Source organism: Pezoporus flaviventris, unplaced genomic scaffold (assembly GCF_033815535.1).
Source record: "Pezoporus flaviventris isolate CSIRO_AGI_PZ_B2104156 unplaced genomic scaffold, CSIRO_AGI_Pfla_v1 ptg000041l, whole genome shotgun sequence".
NCBI classification, from domain to species: domain Eukaryota; kingdom Metazoa; phylum Chordata; class Aves; order Psittaciformes; family Psittacidae; genus Pezoporus; species Pezoporus flaviventris.
This window is the reverse complement of record NW_026892589.1, coordinates 7,521,868-7,539,691: the sequence shown is the minus strand read 5'-3', so window position 1 is coordinate 7,539,691 and position 17,824 is coordinate 7,521,868. Positions and strand designations below refer to the sequence as shown.

Here is a 17,824-nt window from a genome sequence, read left to right as displayed (position 1 = left end):
CTAAAACTTAAGTAACCCAGATGTTCAATTTTCCTGTCATTTTCAGTTAGCTTTTGGAGTTTGCCTTGACTGTTTTCAACATGCATATACTGAATCTTGCTTGATTGTTGATGTAATTTACCTTGTTTATGAAATTATGCATGTATTTAATAATGTAGGAGTTTATGAAAGAAACAGTAATTTAGCGCTTTACATATTTTGCTGTTGAACTAAAGTATATGATGCTAGTTCGATGGTTATGTTCTGGAATTTATCATTGACTCTCTGCTTCTTTTAGTCGAATCAGTCTACACTGAAAAACCGGCCCTCCAGCACCCTAGATCCTGAGCTGATGTTAAATCCAGAAATTTTGCCAAGAGCTAGCACTGTAGCAATGACAAAAGAATACTCCTTTTTGCGGACCAGTGTCCCCAGGGGGCCAAAACTGGGCAGCCTGGGACTTCCAGCATCCTCAAAAGAGAGAAGAAGTTCAAAATGTAAGGCCAGTAAGATCCGGTCCTTGGCTGACTACAGAACTGAAGATTCAGGCTCTAGAAACGCTACTGAGAATTTTGTGGCTACTGATTTATCTGGTGGGACTCTGAAGCAAAGCAGAAGCGGTCCAGCATCAGTTGTGTCTGAGATTAGTCTACCTTCTGACACAGATGATCGAATAGATAATTCCTCCTTGGCAGAAGATAGTGTTTCAGAGGTTGATGGGAGTGAAGTGGGAATGAGGCTGGATGGAAATGAGAGTGACAGCTCTACCTACAGCAGTGTGTCAGGAAAAGGGCTGTATAACAGTTTACAGAATGCAGAAGGCAAACAGGGTATTCCATATACAGTGAATGGTCAGAAGATACATCCCGATGCAATGGGGCAGTTTCCTTCCATCAGTGAGGTGCTACAGGCTGCAGCAGTGGAGCATCAAGCCCAAGAGCAAGAAATTAATGGGGAAGCACGGAGTAGGAGAGACAGTATTTCTAGCAGGTAAGAAAGATCACCATACAGCGAGGCCATTGTTAGGCATTATACTCTCTTCAGGCAGCCTGTTACTCTTCTGCTAACTTTGGATCCAGGTTTAACTTACAGTCATTGTGATAAAATCTGTTCTTAACTTAGGGATCCTAAAAGAAACTGAAAGGTCACCTCACTTGAGTACCTAAGTGTATCTTTAGAGAAAGATCTTTTTGCCACTGACTGTGTTTTAAATGCACTGCTAGCAATTGCTTCTGTCTGTATTTACTTGTGAAGTAGGCATTCATTCACTGATGTGGCATTGGTGTTTAAAGTCTGATTATGCAGACTTAACTGACTCGGTGATATTTAATAGCATCCTGTTCCTGATCTACACACATCTTTCAGACCTGAGATAGTTATGAAATGCTGAGAGTCTTGTCCTAGATGCTCTTACCCTCTTCAGCATTTAGAATGAGATATACTTAATCTCACAAGCTTTTGTGTAGATGGTAGGTATTAAACTGTGATTCAGCAAGCAAGTGGACAACTGCTGAAGCCCTTATCAATTGTCTATAGCTGCCTGCTTTATACATGCTAATTTTGAAATTTTTTTTTTTTTCTGCATTGGAATAAAGCATAATGGCCTGAGATGTTAATGTGAAATCTGTTGTTGACAGTTATTCCAGCTTAGACTTAATTCTTACTGTAATGAGAGATCTTTTTCTCTAGATTCCTTGGCTGTACATCAGGAAAGGACCATAAGGAATCCCTACTAAATACCTGTTCTTCCTTCATTTGCAGCAGCTGTTGGTATTTCTCAGGCACTTTCACATTAAAGCCAGCAATTGCAGACCATAGTTGTGGAGGATTTGTGCCCCCATGATGTCCATTTGTCTGCTTATAATGGGATGTGCAGTTAGAAAATATAATGAAGTCAACCATTGCACTTCTGTAAAATAACAAATATATGGGTGCTACACTAGATTCTAGTTGCTGTGAATGTAAGAAACTAATGTATAAAATCTTAGCATGAATATAACTTCTTTATCTCTTTGGATGGTAATGAAGTTTGTTTTGCTGTATTCTGGATCCATCATAGAGCCAGAAAAAAATGTCCTAATTTGTAGGTCACATGTAGGTTTTAAGTACCTTTTAATTTCGGCTTCATTTCAAGCAGATGAGTGTTGTATTCTAACCCTTTAACTGTGTATGTGCTGTCTCTGTCTCCAGTGTTTCTATGGAAAGCTCTGTCACGGGAGCTCATGATGAAATGTTGCAGGTTCTGAAGGAGAAGATGAGACTTGAAGGGCAACTAGAAGCACTCTCACTAGAAGCTAATCAGGTAGAAAATGAATTTGAATGCATTTAGCAAATTATATCAATATGTTAATTTTCAAGAGCCTTGTACTCATTACTTGTGGGGATTGTGTTTTGTAAAAACATTGTAGAATAAGGTACTGTACAAGGACACCGGGTGTCACTAAGGCTGCTCTATCGCTGTCCTCTTCAGCTGGAAAGGGAGAGGAAAAATATGACAAAAGGCTCATGGGTTCAAATGAGGACAGGGAGATTACTGAGCAATTACTGTCACAGGAAAAACAGACTAGACGTGGGGAAACTAACTGAATTTATTACCAATCAAACCAGAGTAGGATAATGAGAAATAAACTCAAATCTTAAAAACACCTTCTCTCCACCCCTCTCATGTTCCCTGGGCTCAACTTCACACCTGATTTGCCCACTTCCTTCCCTTCCCAGCAGTGAAGGGGCATGGTCAGTTCATCATGTTGTTTCTGCTGCTCCTTCCTCCTCAGCGGAGAGGACGTCCTCACACTCTTCCCATGCCCCAGCATGGACCTCCATGTCCTGCAGGGGCACAGTCTGCCTCACCGTGGTCTGCACTATGGGCTGGCAGGGGAATCTCTGCTCCAGAGCCTGGAATGCCGCCTCCTCCTCCTTCACTGACCTTGGTGTCTGCAGAACCGTTCCTCTCACATATTCTCACTCACCTCTCTGCCATTGTTCTTTTGCAGTTTGGGTTTGTTTTTTTTTCCATTCTCAGCATATGTTATCTCAGGGGCACTACTAGTGTTGCTGATGGGCTCAGTCTGGCCAGCAGCATGTCTGTCTTGGGACTGGCTGGCGTTGACTCCATCAGATGTAGAAGCTGTGTGGTTTTTTGTTTAAAGTCATGTTAGGAGATGATAAATCCGGCATAATGGTAGCAGTGTCTATAAAGCTGTATTTTTCTCTTTGCGTTGATTGATGTTATGTATAATATATTCTTCCTTACAGTGCAGAAACGTGTCTTAGTAAAAGTTCTGACATGGTTACTGATGTATAACAGTATATATCTTGTCTGTGCTTTCCTCTGTATTTTCTTTGATTACTTGAAATAGCTGCTAGGTGAGATGTAAAAAGGAATTTTTTATAAGTAAGTGGTCTTTGCCGTAGCAAAGCCATTTTGTAGGACATCTTCTTTAATCAGCCGCTATTATATTTTCTGTTAAGACTTCTGTATTTTGATTTTTCTGGACACATTCAGGCTCTCAAAGAGAAGACTGAGCTGCAAGCTCAACTTGCAGCTCTGAACATGAAGCTTCAAGCACAGATGGAGCACAGCCAAAATAGCCAGCAGAAGCAGGAATCTCTGAGCTCAGAAGTGGCCACATTAAAGCAGTCTTGCTGGGATCTGGAACGAGCTATGGCTGACCTGCAAAATGCCTTGGAAGCAAAGAATGCTAGTTTGGCTTCTTCAAATAATGATTTGCAGTTAGCGGAGGAGCAGTACCAAAGACTCCTGCTGAAAGTTGAAGATATGCAAAAAAATGTTCTCACCAGAGACAGCACAGGTGGGATGATGTATATGTCAATCTTCAAAAGTTGTTATTCCATAAATAATTTTATTTCAGCATAATTCTGAAGCCCAGGAAGAAGGGATTTTAATCTGTTTCATTGATGTCATACTAATATAATGGTTTGAATTTTAAGATGGGTTTAATTTTTGTGTCACAGAACTGCCACAATTTGCAAGCTGCCGCTGCCAGCTTGGAGAAGGAGTTATAGCTATTTAGTCTAGTAACTGTTTGACAGTGGACTGAGGGGTTTTAGAGAATTGTACAAATACTGGCTTATAATGATGGCTGTACATGTCAGGATACCTGCTGCTTCCTGAGTTTTCATGAGTTTGTATTTTCTGCCTCTGAGGAACTATGAATGCTTACAGAAGTGATTCACTTATTTTCATTTTATTCTGGTAATGACCTGATACTTTGGATTCTAGCACTTCACCTCACCTTTGTAGGAAAAGCCAATCCTTATGTAATTAGGCATATACCTTTTTGTTCAAAAAGGAAGGAAAAAAAAAAATCTATGGATATAGCAATAATCCTTGAAAATGTGTGTGTAAAACTACAATGATGGAGTTTGCAAGTCCAAGTTCCTTATTTTTCTTTTTCCAGTTCATGATCTAAGACAGCAGATGGCTTCCTTACAGAACCAGCTTCAGAAGGTGCAGTTGGAACGGACCACGCTGACCAATAAGCTAAAGGCATCTGAAACAGAAATCACATCGCTCCAAAATGTGCGGCAGTGGTACCAGCAGCAGCTTGTCCTAGCACAGGAGGCCCGTGTCAGGCTGCAGAGTGAGATGGCCAATATACAGGTATTATGATTTGCTTGCATATGGGAGGACTGAGAATCTTTCTTTTCTGTGTTAATTTAGACGGAGGACATTGTTTATGAGCTTGGACAAGCTTGTATATTCTGCAGGTGGAGAGCAGGGGGAGATAGTGATTTGTTTTCATCGTGAGGTGTTAATTCACGTTAATGCTGAGGTGTAAATTTGATGAAAGTACTTAACCTTCTGTGGATGAAGCTCTTAACTGCCATGAAAGTATTGGTGAGATAAAGCACAGATAGATTCAGTGTAACTTTTCTTTTCTAAAACTCTTAAATTTTTTGGCTAAATTCGGACTGTTGGTATTAATCTGTGATTTATTTATTTATTTATTTATTTATTTTTATTTTCATTCCCTTAAGGCTGGGCAAATGACCCAAGCAGGTATGTTGGAACATCTCAAACTAGAGAATGTGGCACTGTCTCAGCAGCTGACTGAAACCCAGCACAGATCCATTAAAGAAAAGGAACGCATTGCAGCACAGCTTCAAAATATTGAGGTATGGTTGTAGGTGGTCCTCAATGATTATATTCTGTCTGGGTTGCATATTTTAGGTTTTTCAAACTCAAGGTTATTCTAGCAAAGTAGTGTAGCATTCTTACAAATTGATTCAAATATTGTATTATACAAACAGTAAATATTTTTGAGCAAATAAATTTCATGACATTACAAACAGTAAGGAGGAGCAAGGTCATGTTTCCCATTTCAAGGTGATACTTGCATTTTCAGCTCTGATATTTTGTTTTAATTGAGTTTTAAAGGTGGATGTAAATATTGCCTTTTGCCCATCCATGAACATTTTCAAGAGAAAACTTAATTGGAAGTTAAGCCAAGTCAGTAAAATGCTTCTTAAGTGTGTGAAATTGCTCAATACTCAAGTTTGTCCTTCCTGCCCTCCAGTAAGGAAAGATGGGTAAATTTTGAAATTGAAATTGCAGTATACTTACTTTCAAAGCACTTAGAACTTTAAATCCCATTGAATTCCAGTGACGTTCCTGCTTCAAAGTCTAAAAGGGCAGTAAAGCCCCAGGTTAATGGAAGCACCCTATTTCTGTGTGCAGTTGCATAAATGACTGGAATTGCGATTTCATGGAGTAGCTACACATCTGAGAAATCTCTGTTGTTTCAGAATTTTTCCAAATAGCTTAATTTTAATAAAATTCTTCTTTACATCTTGTTTCATCTATTGAGAAAGGCCATGGTGTTTAAGAAGAATTCTGATTGTCACAAGTATACAAAACATTCACTGTTATTCTGAGGTGTCTTAAGTATATGAATGGGTGATGTCAGTAAAGACATACAGGTGAATAAGATGGACATCAGAATTATTTTTGCTTGTCTTTTCTCTTAAAATTTTCTTGACAATTTACCACCTTCTTCTTTTTTTTGTCTCTCCGCCCCTCCCTCTCTGTTAACATTTTAGAAGTTGATTCTTTGCTTTTTCTGTGCAGGCTGACATGTTAGATCAGGAAGCTGCCTTCATGCAGATTCAGGAGGCTAAAACCATGGTGGAAGAAGACTTGCAGAGAAAACTAGAGGAGTTTGAGGATGAAAAAGAACAGCTTCAGAAAATGGCTGATTCTGCAGCAACACTGGAGCAAGAATTGGAGCAGGTAGACTGTTGTTAAGCAACTTCTCAAGGGTTTCAAGGGAATTACTTATTTGGCTGAAAAGGCAATAGTAAATAGTGGGCTCTAAAGTTATTTTAAAACCTGAAAGATTGCTGCAGAAATGAAGCCCATATCAAAGTCACTCTGTCCCAGGTGGAAAGGCTCTCCTTTTCTTTCAACTATCTCAGGAACAGTACTTTTTTTAAATTTCACAGCTACTTTCTTGTAGATGCTGTTTTTTTTTTTTTAGTGAATTCAGTATGTGATAAAGTATAGACAAGAAGCACACATCCATGTTCAAAGTTATTAGGCAATCAGGATATCATTATATATACTTCCAGTATAATAAATCTGCACTTTGCTACTGCTTTAACCTTGTAACATACAAAGGCATGACAAGGTCTGGAATGAGATAAAGTAAATGATAGCTCAGTATTATATTCCATGTAATTATGGCATTATCATAATAACACGAATTTTACCTTATATATTTACACATTTCAAATTACAATTCAGAATACTGTGAATCTTCCTTCAGAATATTTTAAGTTTGTTGTCCTGGTCATTGCTTAGCCTGTAAAATTAGAGATGCTGCAGGAGTCAATAAATGTAATTGAGAAATAAAAGAAGTGGCCTAGGAAAGTTCTGATATGTTTTTCCCTAGAAGCTAAAATATTCTATTTTGATTGGAGTGCATTTGCAAAGATAGCTTTCATTTTGTTTGAATTTAATCTTAAAATACTACATCTTAGGTCAAGTTGACTTTGCATCAGCGAGATCTGCAGCTTGAATCTTTAAAGCAAGAACACCTAGACCTGATGAAGCAATTCACTCTGATCCAAGAGACATTGCACACCAAAGAGCAGTCCCTGGATGACCTGCAAACTCAGTATGATGAACTGAAGGTTAGATTAGAAGAGTTCCAAAGTGATGCTACTTCTAAAGATGACATGATTCAGTATTTGCAGAATGAGAAGATTGTCTTGGAAGTAGCTCTGCAGGCAGCAAAAGCAAGCAAAGAGCAACTTGATGAAGGAGCGGCACGCCTTGGAGGAGATACAGAAGTAGCATCACAAGTCTTGGAACAAATGAGGCAAGAAATGGCGATCAAGTCAAGCCAGGTAATGAATCCCTAAAAGTAGCTCATTTAAAGTAGCTGTTGCAGGGAAGTATTGCCACAGGCACATGATAGACCCAGTTACAGGAGAGGAGATTGGTACACATGTGTAGTTGCAAGCGTCAGCTAGAGGGAATATTTTGACCAGTTCTGTCACTTTTGCCTGTTGACAGACAATCTATTGTAACTTTACATCCTGCTGTGTCATTGGTGAGCTTACAGTTAATATCTCTTGGTATCTATGTGCAGTTACACATTTGTGTGGTATGGAAGCTGAGATTAATTGATCTTATTCTGTCTGCTTCCAGGAGCCACCATCTTTCCAGAATCTGGCAGTTTTAAAAAGCAATACCTTTTAAGTATTGATCAGTTTTTGAAGTAATTTTTTTTGTGTGTTGCTTTTCTGTGTACTGTGGGCCAGATATCTCCTTATGCAGTAATTTGGTCATGTGTAGTTGTGCCTTTTCTCTTGAAACCATGTACTAGGGTTTGCTTTTGCGTATTGTATACCAAGACATTTTTCCTAGTCATGAACTGTTTTACAAGATCAGGCCTAATGCATGTCCTTATTTTTTTGTGGCTGCTTTAAATTATGATGACTCTCCCTTTCACAATGTAGTTTTATAGGTGTGTATGCTCTATCTTTTAGAACATCGAAGCTCCATAGGGAGAGCTTTCTTACTGATTACTGGTAATGATGAGTTCCTGGGAATCTTTAGAGATTCTTTTGAATATAATAATGGGACTTGTTAGTAGCACCAGTAGAAGTACTGAAGAACTATGGAAGTATATTTAACATGAAGAATGCTTTTCTTTCAAAGAACCATCTGGTTTCATTTGATCCTGTATGTGCGAACAGCTTCCATCCAGATGCAACATGTACACTGATGATGCATACTTTAATGGCAGGTTAAGGGGACTTACACATTTCTGAGAGTTGACAAGACTCACTATGTGGTAACCTGTGTGAGTGTATTTCTATATAAAATGTGTGATCTAACAGTGCCACTGAGATGCCTAACCAGAAATGAGATTTCTCATTAGATTAAGTAATTGGTATGAGTATAGCAAAAGATATGTCACTGAAGACGTAATGTAGAATATGACATTTGGCATGTAAACTAACGTGCTTGCTTTTTTTTTTCCCTCTGGCAGGTAGAAAATCTACAACAAGAAAATGCCAGTCTTAAAAAACAGGTTCAAAAAGTGAAGGAGCAGTTCCTGCAGCAGAAGGTAAGGAAAAGCAAACCTTTTCAAAGAAATAAATCCAAGGAATATACTTTTTTTTTTCCTTCTTAATCCAGTGAAGGAGTGTACTTTTGAGGGGTTTGTGAAGACACTTAAATCCATCTTCTGTATCAAATAACTTTGTGACATGATTATACAGTTTCTATATTTTGTACGGTTTAATTTTTTATCTGTAACTAATGTAAAAGCAGATCCAGCAGTGAATTTTTGCTTTTGTTGAACTCCAGGGAGTTTGCCAAATGATCCACCATATAAAAATGTCTCTGTTTTTTTTGATGAGATTTGCTTTTGCAAAAGCATCCATGAAAATCTTCAAGTGCCATTGTTTTCCTACAGCTTTGAAAAAAATAGTTGCTTTGGTAATTAGGTGGAAAATAAGTGTTTTATTGCAAATTTTACTCTGAATTTACACAGTTCTGAAACAGTAATTTGAAATTGGTATGTCATTAGCATTGCATATATATGTCTTTTTTTTATAGGCTGGCACCATTAATTTATCGCTTGATTGCTTATTAACAGTGCGAAAGGCTGTTTTAGCTTGCTGGGTTTAAGTTTGGGAAGGATGTTTAAACTGTCATTCACAGTTAAGCTCACTTCTCATGGCAAAAGTTACTACTTATGTGCATGGAATAGTTAATTTTTTACAGTTAGTTAGTTTAAGAAAACAGCGTATCATTAGTGCAGTTCTATAAAGAATGTGAAGAAGAGTATCCTGTATTGCTATAAAAACTCTTATGTGGAGGTCTGGGGCATTTTTTGGTGAACTACTGATATATAGTGATATTTGATACCGGAGCTTACATTAAAGGCTTTGAACCAGAGTAAATATGTTACAGATGATGATGCTGGTTTGTATTCTTTGACATACACCCCACATCCCCTCCAAGCTAAAAGAATATTTGTAAATACCTTATAGTAAATTACTCTTAAATTGTAAAGCTGTAACAGAGGTGACATTGTCCTCTTGTATCTCTTGTGTCCAAGGTAATGGTGGAAGCTTATCGAAGAGATGCAAGTTCTAAGGACCAGCTGATTAGTGAACTGAAAGCTACAAAGAAGCGATTGGACTCAGAAGTGAAGGAGTTAAAACGAGAGCTACTGAAAGCTCAAGTTGAAAAACAGTCACTTGAATCTGAACATACAAAACTACAGAAGGAAGTATCTGAGGTTCACCAGCAGATGGTGGAAATAGAAAATCAGCTTCAGTCAGTGCAGAAAGAACGAGATGAAATGGAAACACGCCTACAGGTATGGAAGGTGTTAAGCTTTGGACTTTGGGAGTGTTAGATTCAGGAATATAGCACATATAAGTTGATATTTCTGTTAACTTTGGAAATAAACAGAATGACCATCTGCAAGTTAAGATTCTTGGCTACATATTTAATACACATTTGAGCATAAGCCTAGCAAAAGTCTGTAAATACATGACTGCTTATTAACATCCATGTACGTAAGTGGGGAGAAGCATGCTACAGGTGTGCCAGATGTGTGATGTGGAAGCACTTTCCCTGGTCCCAAAGTGAACTCCATTTGAGAGCAAAGACCAAACTAGAACTCTATTCATACGTGTAGCAATGATGGCCACAAAGGGAAGAATTAAAAGCATGAATAAAAGGGGAACAAAAAGATGGAGAACCTTGAAGAAATTTTCGTATTTAGAAATGGAAGTAATTCTGAAATTTTATGCTTATTCTTTTCTAATCCAGCATACAGCAAACATGCTTTTGTTCTTACTTTGATGGATGCTTTTTTCCTTCCTATTAAGTCTTTGCAGTTCGATAAGGAACAAATGGCATCTCTTGCTGAGGCAAATCAGGCATTAAAACAACAAGTAGAACAAATGCAAGAAGAAGCAAAAAAGTAAGTGTTCATTTAGCACAGACCAAAGAACTGCATTTGTTTTTCATAGTCACCTTTTTAGCAATCATTCTTTTCCTGTTCCCTAGTTTTTCCTTTGGGAAGTTTAATTAGTCATAGAGTCATATCCATGGCAAAGTGTTGGCTGCATGCTACACAGGAGTTGCAGCTGCTCCTCTGATTTACTTAAGCTTTTAACCAGCAGTTTCTGCTGTGCATACTGGAGCTAATCCTACTTACCATTCACTGACTTTTAGCCTTGACTGGCTAGAACATTGACATTAATAAGAACCATTGCTTGGTTTGGGTTTTTTTCCACTGGTGATCACAGGGTTTTAGGGTATCTGATAGGATTCTTACTCTAAATTCTGTGTTATTTTTAGAGAGAGTAGTATATATTCCTTCATATTGGAGTTTAGTAATTATGACAAAACTCTCAATTACTATAAGTGTTTTCTTAGAATGTTACAGAGTCTTCAAGGTACGGTCTTGCAGAGGGCCAGATTATACCTTAGCAACCAAATGGCTTTCTCTGATAAGGTGGGCACCTCTGGGACAAGGGGAGAGAGGTGGATGTTGGTTTTCGTTAGGTTATGTGAAGAATTAATCCTTTAGTACTGTTTTCAGGCAGTTTTAACCTGATGTTTTATTTTTCCTTTCACTCTAGGGCCATTACTGAGCAGAAACAGAAGATGAAGCGTCTAGGGTCAGATCTGACGAGTGCTCAGAAAGAGATGAAAGCAAAACATAAAGCCTATGAGAATGCAGTTGGCATTCTTAGTCGTCGGCTGCAGGAATCTCTGGCTGCAAAGGAATCTGCTGAAGCAGAGTTGAGCAAACTGAAAACACAAATCACTGATGGTGGAAACAGCCAGATTGCCCAAGTATGCAGATGTCTTTTAACACTTGTTTAGTACAAGGACAGAGCTATCTTGGTATTAAATTGAAGTCTTAAAATATTATTTTACACTGAAGTGATTGAAAGTATTTGGAATATAAAGCTCGATAAGAATATGGTATCAGTGTTCTGAGCACTGAGAATTTCCTTAACTGCCTCTGAGGGAGGTGATTTAGCCTTCTTTGGTTGGTTTGGTGGAGGTTTTTCCTTAATTTTACTTGCATCTTTCAGGTTACCAATTGTAATCCAAGCTCAAGAGGACGGTCAGCCTTAGTGCATGATTTTTTACTGTCAGGTTGTTCTTTGGCGTGGTTTCTTCTTGTTGTTTTGGAGTTTTGTTGTTCTGGTTTTGTTTTTTTGTTGTTGTTTTTTCAACTGAAGACTCAGTGTCTGAAGGTTTTTCTGGAATTCTAACTCTTACTGCTTTTTTTTTTTTCCTCATTGACAGTTAAATGTTCTTGAGTGTAATTCATTTAAGTTATGCCTGTGGTTAATTTACTGGGGGAAGCTCCAATTCCTTGAACCAATGGAGCAAGATATCAAGTACACTAACAGTAGAAGCTGGAGGCAAGGGTGGAAAGCTAGAGCAAGACCTTTACATTAAGCACTAGCACCTCACTTAGCTTTTGCTAGAGAAGTAGGCTTTTTAACTAAAACAAAATTACTCCTGTAGATGGGCGATATAGTCATTAATCACACTTGTGATCCATTTGTCTTTAGGAAAGGATTCAAGCTCTGGAGACAGAATTGCAAGCTGTTAGCAGCAGTAAGTTGATGTTGGAAAAGGAGCTGCAAGAAGTGATTTCACTTACCAGCCAGGAGCTTGAAGAATACAGAGAGAAAGTGCTGGAACTTGAGGATGAGGTGATTGCTTGAATTTGTATGGTGGATGGGAAGGTGACAGTAGAAAGTGCCTGAAAGGCAGGGAGAAATTTTAGTACCATAATTCTATTCCAACAGTGTAGGAAATCAGAATCTTACATAGGAAACTTGGTGTCAGTGACATTTGCTAATTTTGTTGCCCTGTGCTGGTTCTTTGTGGTTTCATGAGTCATCGTTGTGTAAGGGAAAAGAAGAAGAGAGAGAAAAGTAGTTCCTTTATCAGATACCAGCTGTATCTGGTCATGAGACGGAGAGGTTGCATGAATCATTATCTTTTGAAACTATCTGGAGTCATGGATGCTCAGTGATTCTGAGGGCAGGGTGGTGGTGTTCAGTTGCACAAAAAAATTGCATGTATCAGCTACTCATGATCTACACCTGAACAGTACTCCTGGTTTCTGCTTTCTAGCAAGCATTTTAGTCTTTCAAAAGGAAAAAATAAAATACCTAACTGAACTAATTTTAAAGTGTTCATTTAAAAAAAGCAAGAAAAAAAACCAAAACCAAAAAGAAATGTATATGCTTGATTTGGTTGTTGTTTTTCTTTTTCTTTGGCTATAGCTTCAGGAGTCTAGAGGCTTCAGGAAGAAGATAAAACGCTTAGAAGAAATTAATAAGAAGTTGGCCCTTGAACTGGAGCATGAACGTGGAAAACTTACAGGTCTTAGTCAGTCCAATGCTGCTTTGCGGGAACACAATAATATCCTTGAAACAGCCCTAGCAAAAAGAGAGGCAGACTTGGTACAACTGAACCTACAGGTATTTGACCTTTTGATGTTACATCTTCAGAGGGAAATTAGCTCATATTTCCGATAACAGGATGTAGACATCTTCACTCATTGGATACAAAGATTGTGCATTTTCTCCAGGTCTGGGTCTCTCATGTGTTGTGTAACAGCAGTAATACAGGGGGCTAAACAAGAAATCAGAAATGAGTATTTGCGCTAAACAGAGCTATTTCTTTCGGGGGACTGGGGGAAATCATGCTAAAAACGTTTGCAATAGTGAAAGTGTGGCTTGTTTAAGTTAGTTGGAACATAAACACTGTTACTTATAGATTCATTGAGATGCATATTTATGCCAATAGTACCCTATTTGTGGCGTATAAGAAAATGGAAATATAGGCAATGAGCTACCATTTAACCATAGCTACTTTTAAGCTTGAAGGGTACCATAAGGCAAGAGCTATCGTCAAACAGCAGAGAGAAGTTCTGCAGTCCCTGCATTGGTTTGTGTTTCTGTTTCCTCTGCTGGCATTTCTGGTCTTCCAGTGAGCCCACACAAAATATGTGTGTGTTTTTGTGATGTGATACAGGTTCAGGCTGTCTTAAAGCGGAAAGAGGAAGAGGATCAGCAAATGCAACAACTTATTCAAGCTTTGCAGGCTTCCTTAGAGAAAGAAAAGTTAAAAGTTAAAGATCTTAAGAAGCAGGTAATGTCTTCTATTGTATTTACTTAAAAGGTGGTTTAATGTATGTGAAAAATAACTTGAAACAAAATGCATGCTTTATGACATACTGCTTTGTGCAGGGTCCTCCCTCATGATAACCGGTGGCTGATGTCTTTTCTGTTATGCCCTGTGTTAAGCACGCTCACTGACTATCAGGAAAGTTCTGTTATGACGTGTAATGTATGGGACACATCCTGCAGTGATGATACTTATTCCAGAAATTCACAATGAAGAAGCAGAAGCAGAATGCTTCTTGTGTTATATACAGTTATTAACTGCCATTGGCATTACTAAAGATAACACTAATAATAATGTTTTTTAAGCAAAAAGTGTTAACAGCTGAACAGCTTCCTCCTTGATTAGTTTTGTACTCCTTTAGTCTAGCTCCCTTTATGATTCACCGACAGTGATAAACCAAAGCAAAACTGCATCTCTTTTTTTGTGGCAGGAAGCAGCAGCCAAAGCAGACGCAGCACATAATCGCCGTCATTACAGAGCTGCTGCGCTCGAACTCAGTGAAATCAAGAAAGAGCTACATGCCAAAGAACTGCTTGTCCAAGCCCTTCAGGCTGAAGTGGACAAACTGCAGTAAGTAAATGTCCAAGTTCTTAGAGAATAGTAAATAAATTCTCTGAAAAGGCAGAGAAGCTCTGTAAAAAACATGTTAGTGAATTTTTGGTTTTGCCACTCTGTAGTGGATTATGCTGAAATGGACCAAAGCTGAGTCTGACCATAACGTACATGTTTGGACTGCAGGCAAATACTTGCAGTTTTGTGTCTATTCCTAATTCAGTTAGACCCGAAGTGTGCTGTGTTTGGACTTCACCATCTGCTTTTTTCAGTTTCAACTCGGATTTCTATTTCATGCTACTAGTAATAATTTACACTTCATACATATACTATTATTCTCTATTTCACATTCCTGAGGGACTACATAGAGGATGAATCTGATTGTTGAACATATTCCACAATATATTCAAATTCAGTTTGGTTTCTTGTATAGAAGATAGTTTCTTACATTATAAGAAATTATCAAACCTATATGAGATATAAAGTTAAACCTATTCCTCCTAAAACAAAAGCAAAATTCCAGTCAGATTTTTTTCTGTTGTTACTACATAACCTGTTGTTTGTAGCTGGACTCTTACCAGAGCTCAAGGATTGTTTGTTGTTTTTTTTTCACTATTTCATGATATATTCATGCACCTGTCTCATATAGAATCTTTTTGTGATTTAACTCTTGCTGTGAATGTGTTGTCAAAGCCTTCATTCAAAGCTATAACTAACCAGGTTTCATGCACTGTCATGTCATTTATAGTTACGTAGCTAACCCAGTGAAGTACATGTTTTAAAGGACAGATTGAATAACGGCTGCGTCTGTTAATTGTACTGTGCAGGGTAGAGGATGAAAAACATTCCCAGGAGGTATCACAGTTTCAGGAAGAGCTGGCAGAAGCCAGGTCTCAGCTCCAACTTCTGCAGAAGCAGCTGGATGACAAGCTTAGTGAAAAGCCTGTAGTAAGCCAAGAGGTAAAATCTGCATATTTACTGTGTTAATCGTTTATGATGTGTTGTATAGCTTCACTTGTCTTTAACTCTCTATATTTTAATGAAGTTTTGCTAGGTTTTCTTAGAACCTGTCAGGGTTCATGAGACATAATAATACATTTCAGATTTTGTGGCTGATTGCACCTATAGATAATTCTAAAGATGCTGGTTTATTTTGTTTTGTGTTTTCCTCTTTCCTGCCCTTCCCCTCCTCCCCCTGGTAGGTGGAAGACCTCAAGTGGGAAGTAGAACAAAAAGAAAGAGAAATTGAAACACTTAAGCAGCAGCTGGATATGAGTGAACAGCGCAGCCACAAAGAGTTAGAAGGGATACAAGTTGCCTTGCAGGTAATCTTGGCAGAGAGTCTGATGCTTGACTGGTATTGCTGTAGGGGGATAATTAAAATAATATTTTTGTTTAAAAGCATTCTATACTGATACTTTTCTGATACTTCTTTTGATAAATTTTTATTCATAAGAACTTAATCACTGTATGTTTCGCAGTCTTTATTTTTCTGTTTTACTTTGACTGTGCTGTTAGCTTCTGACTGGACTTGATGAATCAACCAACCTAGTTGATTCTGTGGTTCTTCTTTCCTTGACCTTATGCCAAAAAAATAGTCTTTTTTTTTTTCTTAACTCTAACTCCTGGTTTTCTGCCAGGGCAAATTGGTTTCAAATAGCAGTGTTCTGTGCTGTTCCTTTTTCTAGTTTCCCCTAGAAACTGGAAAAAATGATATATATAAAAACATCAGTTGACTGGAATTTTTATACCATTTCCTTGTGTCACATTGATTCTCTTCTTTTACTATTTAGAATATCAAGACAGAGTTGGAAATGGTGAGGGAAGACCTGTCAGTGACTCGGAAGGATAAGTTTATGCTGCAGGCTAAAGTGACTGAACTGAAGAACAGCATGAAGTCACTGCTGCAGCAGAACCAGCAACTGAAGCTGGACTTGAAGCATGGCAAAATGAAGAAGGTATTTAGGAAGAGTACATATTGTAGGATACTAGAAAATACTCTGCTAATGCTCTTAAATTTAAGTACCAGAAAATACTCTGTTGCAGGAAGCCTGGTGAAAACTCTGAACTGAAATGCCTGCCTGTGATAGACTTCCTGATGTTCTCCTATCTAAATGATAAATACATGAAGACTTGCAGGCAAAAGTAAATGTACTGATCTTGACTTTCCACCTTTTACTTCAGAAATCTTTGTGTTAGGTGTTGTATTTTACATTTACATTTAGACTTATAAAGCAAAGAAGTTACCACTTAAATAATGACTCATGGGCAAATATGGACTCAGTATCTTCTTATCATTAATGCCTACCTAATGTTTATGTGCCTATTCTCTCTATACAGTCTAGTTTTATATCCTTCCACAATTTTAGAAACTAGCTACTAGTGGTTTGAGTTTTCTGATTTGCTACTAGTATACAGAAAATCCAGTAATAGGAGCTCCCTTGCTCTTTCCCTCTCCGAAGTAATCCTCTCACTTAGTGAGACAGAATTTTGTATGGAAGCCTCCATTTCATTCTGTTAAACATTGGTTCTGATACCTCATTCTGCAAGTTCCAGAATTTCCAAAAGGATTAATTTGATTGTACTTAACTGTTTTTTGTTTGCTTTGTTTTTTTAAATTCTCTTAGCTATACTGATGGAATGTTATTAAAATAGTTGTGAAGATCCAAGTCATTAGCTTTAAAATCTTCCTGGGTTTATTTCTTTAGTAGTTCTCGAGTAGGTCCTTCTAAATGCTGTTTGTTTACTTAGGAGCATGGCTAGCAGATGACATCAGGTAAGGAACTTTTGCTTGAGACCCATGAGCCTTAACACGAATGTGCTTCTGATTTCTGCTTTGTAAGGCATATATGTACCACTAGTGTGATGTGACACTCTTCATCATGGTAAAAATGACACTGATGAAATAACATGTTTGTATTTTGGGCTGTTCTTCTTTTTCCTTCAATCAGAAGAAGGAACTAAAAGGAGAGAATAACTCTTCAAATCCTGTGACTCCAGTCAAGATTCCTGATTGTCCAGTGCCTGCTGCCTTGCTGGAAGAACTGCTGAAACCATCAACAGCTGTGAGCAAGGAGCCTTTAAAAAATCTGAACAGCTGTCTCCGGCAATTAAAGTATGACCTGTTGTTTTCAACCATATTAAATAATCTTAAAAATGTTTCCAAGAAACCAGCTGCCAGCCTAAAGAAAAAAAGGATTTTGAATTCTTTTCCTCTTATTGGGACTATATTTGGGACAGTAGGATGTTCTGTTGCTCTAACTGCTTGCTTATATAGCAATGAAATAGAGAAGGAACTCTTTACAGCAAACTAGGCAAAATGTCCATCCTAAATTATACATAGCAGAACAAACTGGAAACAGCTATTTCTAGTTGTTCTTGCTGGTGGTGAAGATCGTGTTTCTTCACAGCATCAGAAAGGCTCCTCATGATAGTAGGGAATTTGTTAACTATAGAGGAAGTTTATTCTGCCAGAAATGTGTTTTCAGGTCTCCCCTTAGAAGGTTGCACATGAGATTCTGAGCAGCTTTCAGAAGATGGGGAGTTCAGGCTTATTAGGAGAACTGAACTGCT

The 17,824-nt window shown here is 38.0% G+C and overlaps 1 protein-coding gene across 4 annotated transcripts in view; it reads left to right on the top strand.

Annotated features, from left to right (window-relative positions):
• Positions 1–17,824, top strand: part of GOLGA3 (golgin A3) — a 30,554-nt gene that overhangs the window by 8,033 nt on the left and 4,697 nt on the right. For all 4 annotated transcript variants that reach the window (XM_061466069.1, XM_061466072.1, XM_061466071.1 and 1 more), the window contains 19 exons: positions 278–969; positions 2,170–2,281; positions 3,485–3,791; positions 4,401–4,603; positions 4,981–5,118; positions 6,071–6,232; positions 6,982–7,350; positions 8,502–8,579; positions 9,579–9,842; positions 10,360–10,454; positions 11,119–11,335; positions 12,070–12,213; positions 12,793–12,990; positions 13,547–13,663; positions 14,130–14,269; positions 15,079–15,211; positions 15,454–15,576; positions 16,045–16,209; positions 17,203–17,366. In XM_061466069.1, coding sequence (XP_061322053.1) covers positions 278–969; positions 2,170–2,281; positions 3,485–3,791; positions 4,401–4,603; positions 4,981–5,118; positions 6,071–6,232; positions 6,982–7,350; positions 8,502–8,579; positions 9,579–9,842; positions 10,360–10,454; positions 11,119–11,335; positions 12,070–12,213; positions 12,793–12,990; positions 13,547–13,663; positions 14,130–14,269; positions 15,079–15,211; positions 15,454–15,576; positions 16,045–16,209; positions 17,203–17,366 — 3,821 coding nt within the window. The remainder of the gene's footprint in view (positions 1–277; positions 970–2,169; positions 2,282–3,484; positions 3,792–4,400; positions 4,604–4,980; positions 5,119–6,070; positions 6,233–6,981; positions 7,351–8,501; positions 8,580–9,578; positions 9,843–10,359; positions 10,455–11,118; positions 11,336–12,069; positions 12,214–12,792; positions 12,991–13,546; positions 13,664–14,129; positions 14,270–15,078; positions 15,212–15,453; positions 15,577–16,044; positions 16,210–17,202; positions 17,367–17,824) is intronic.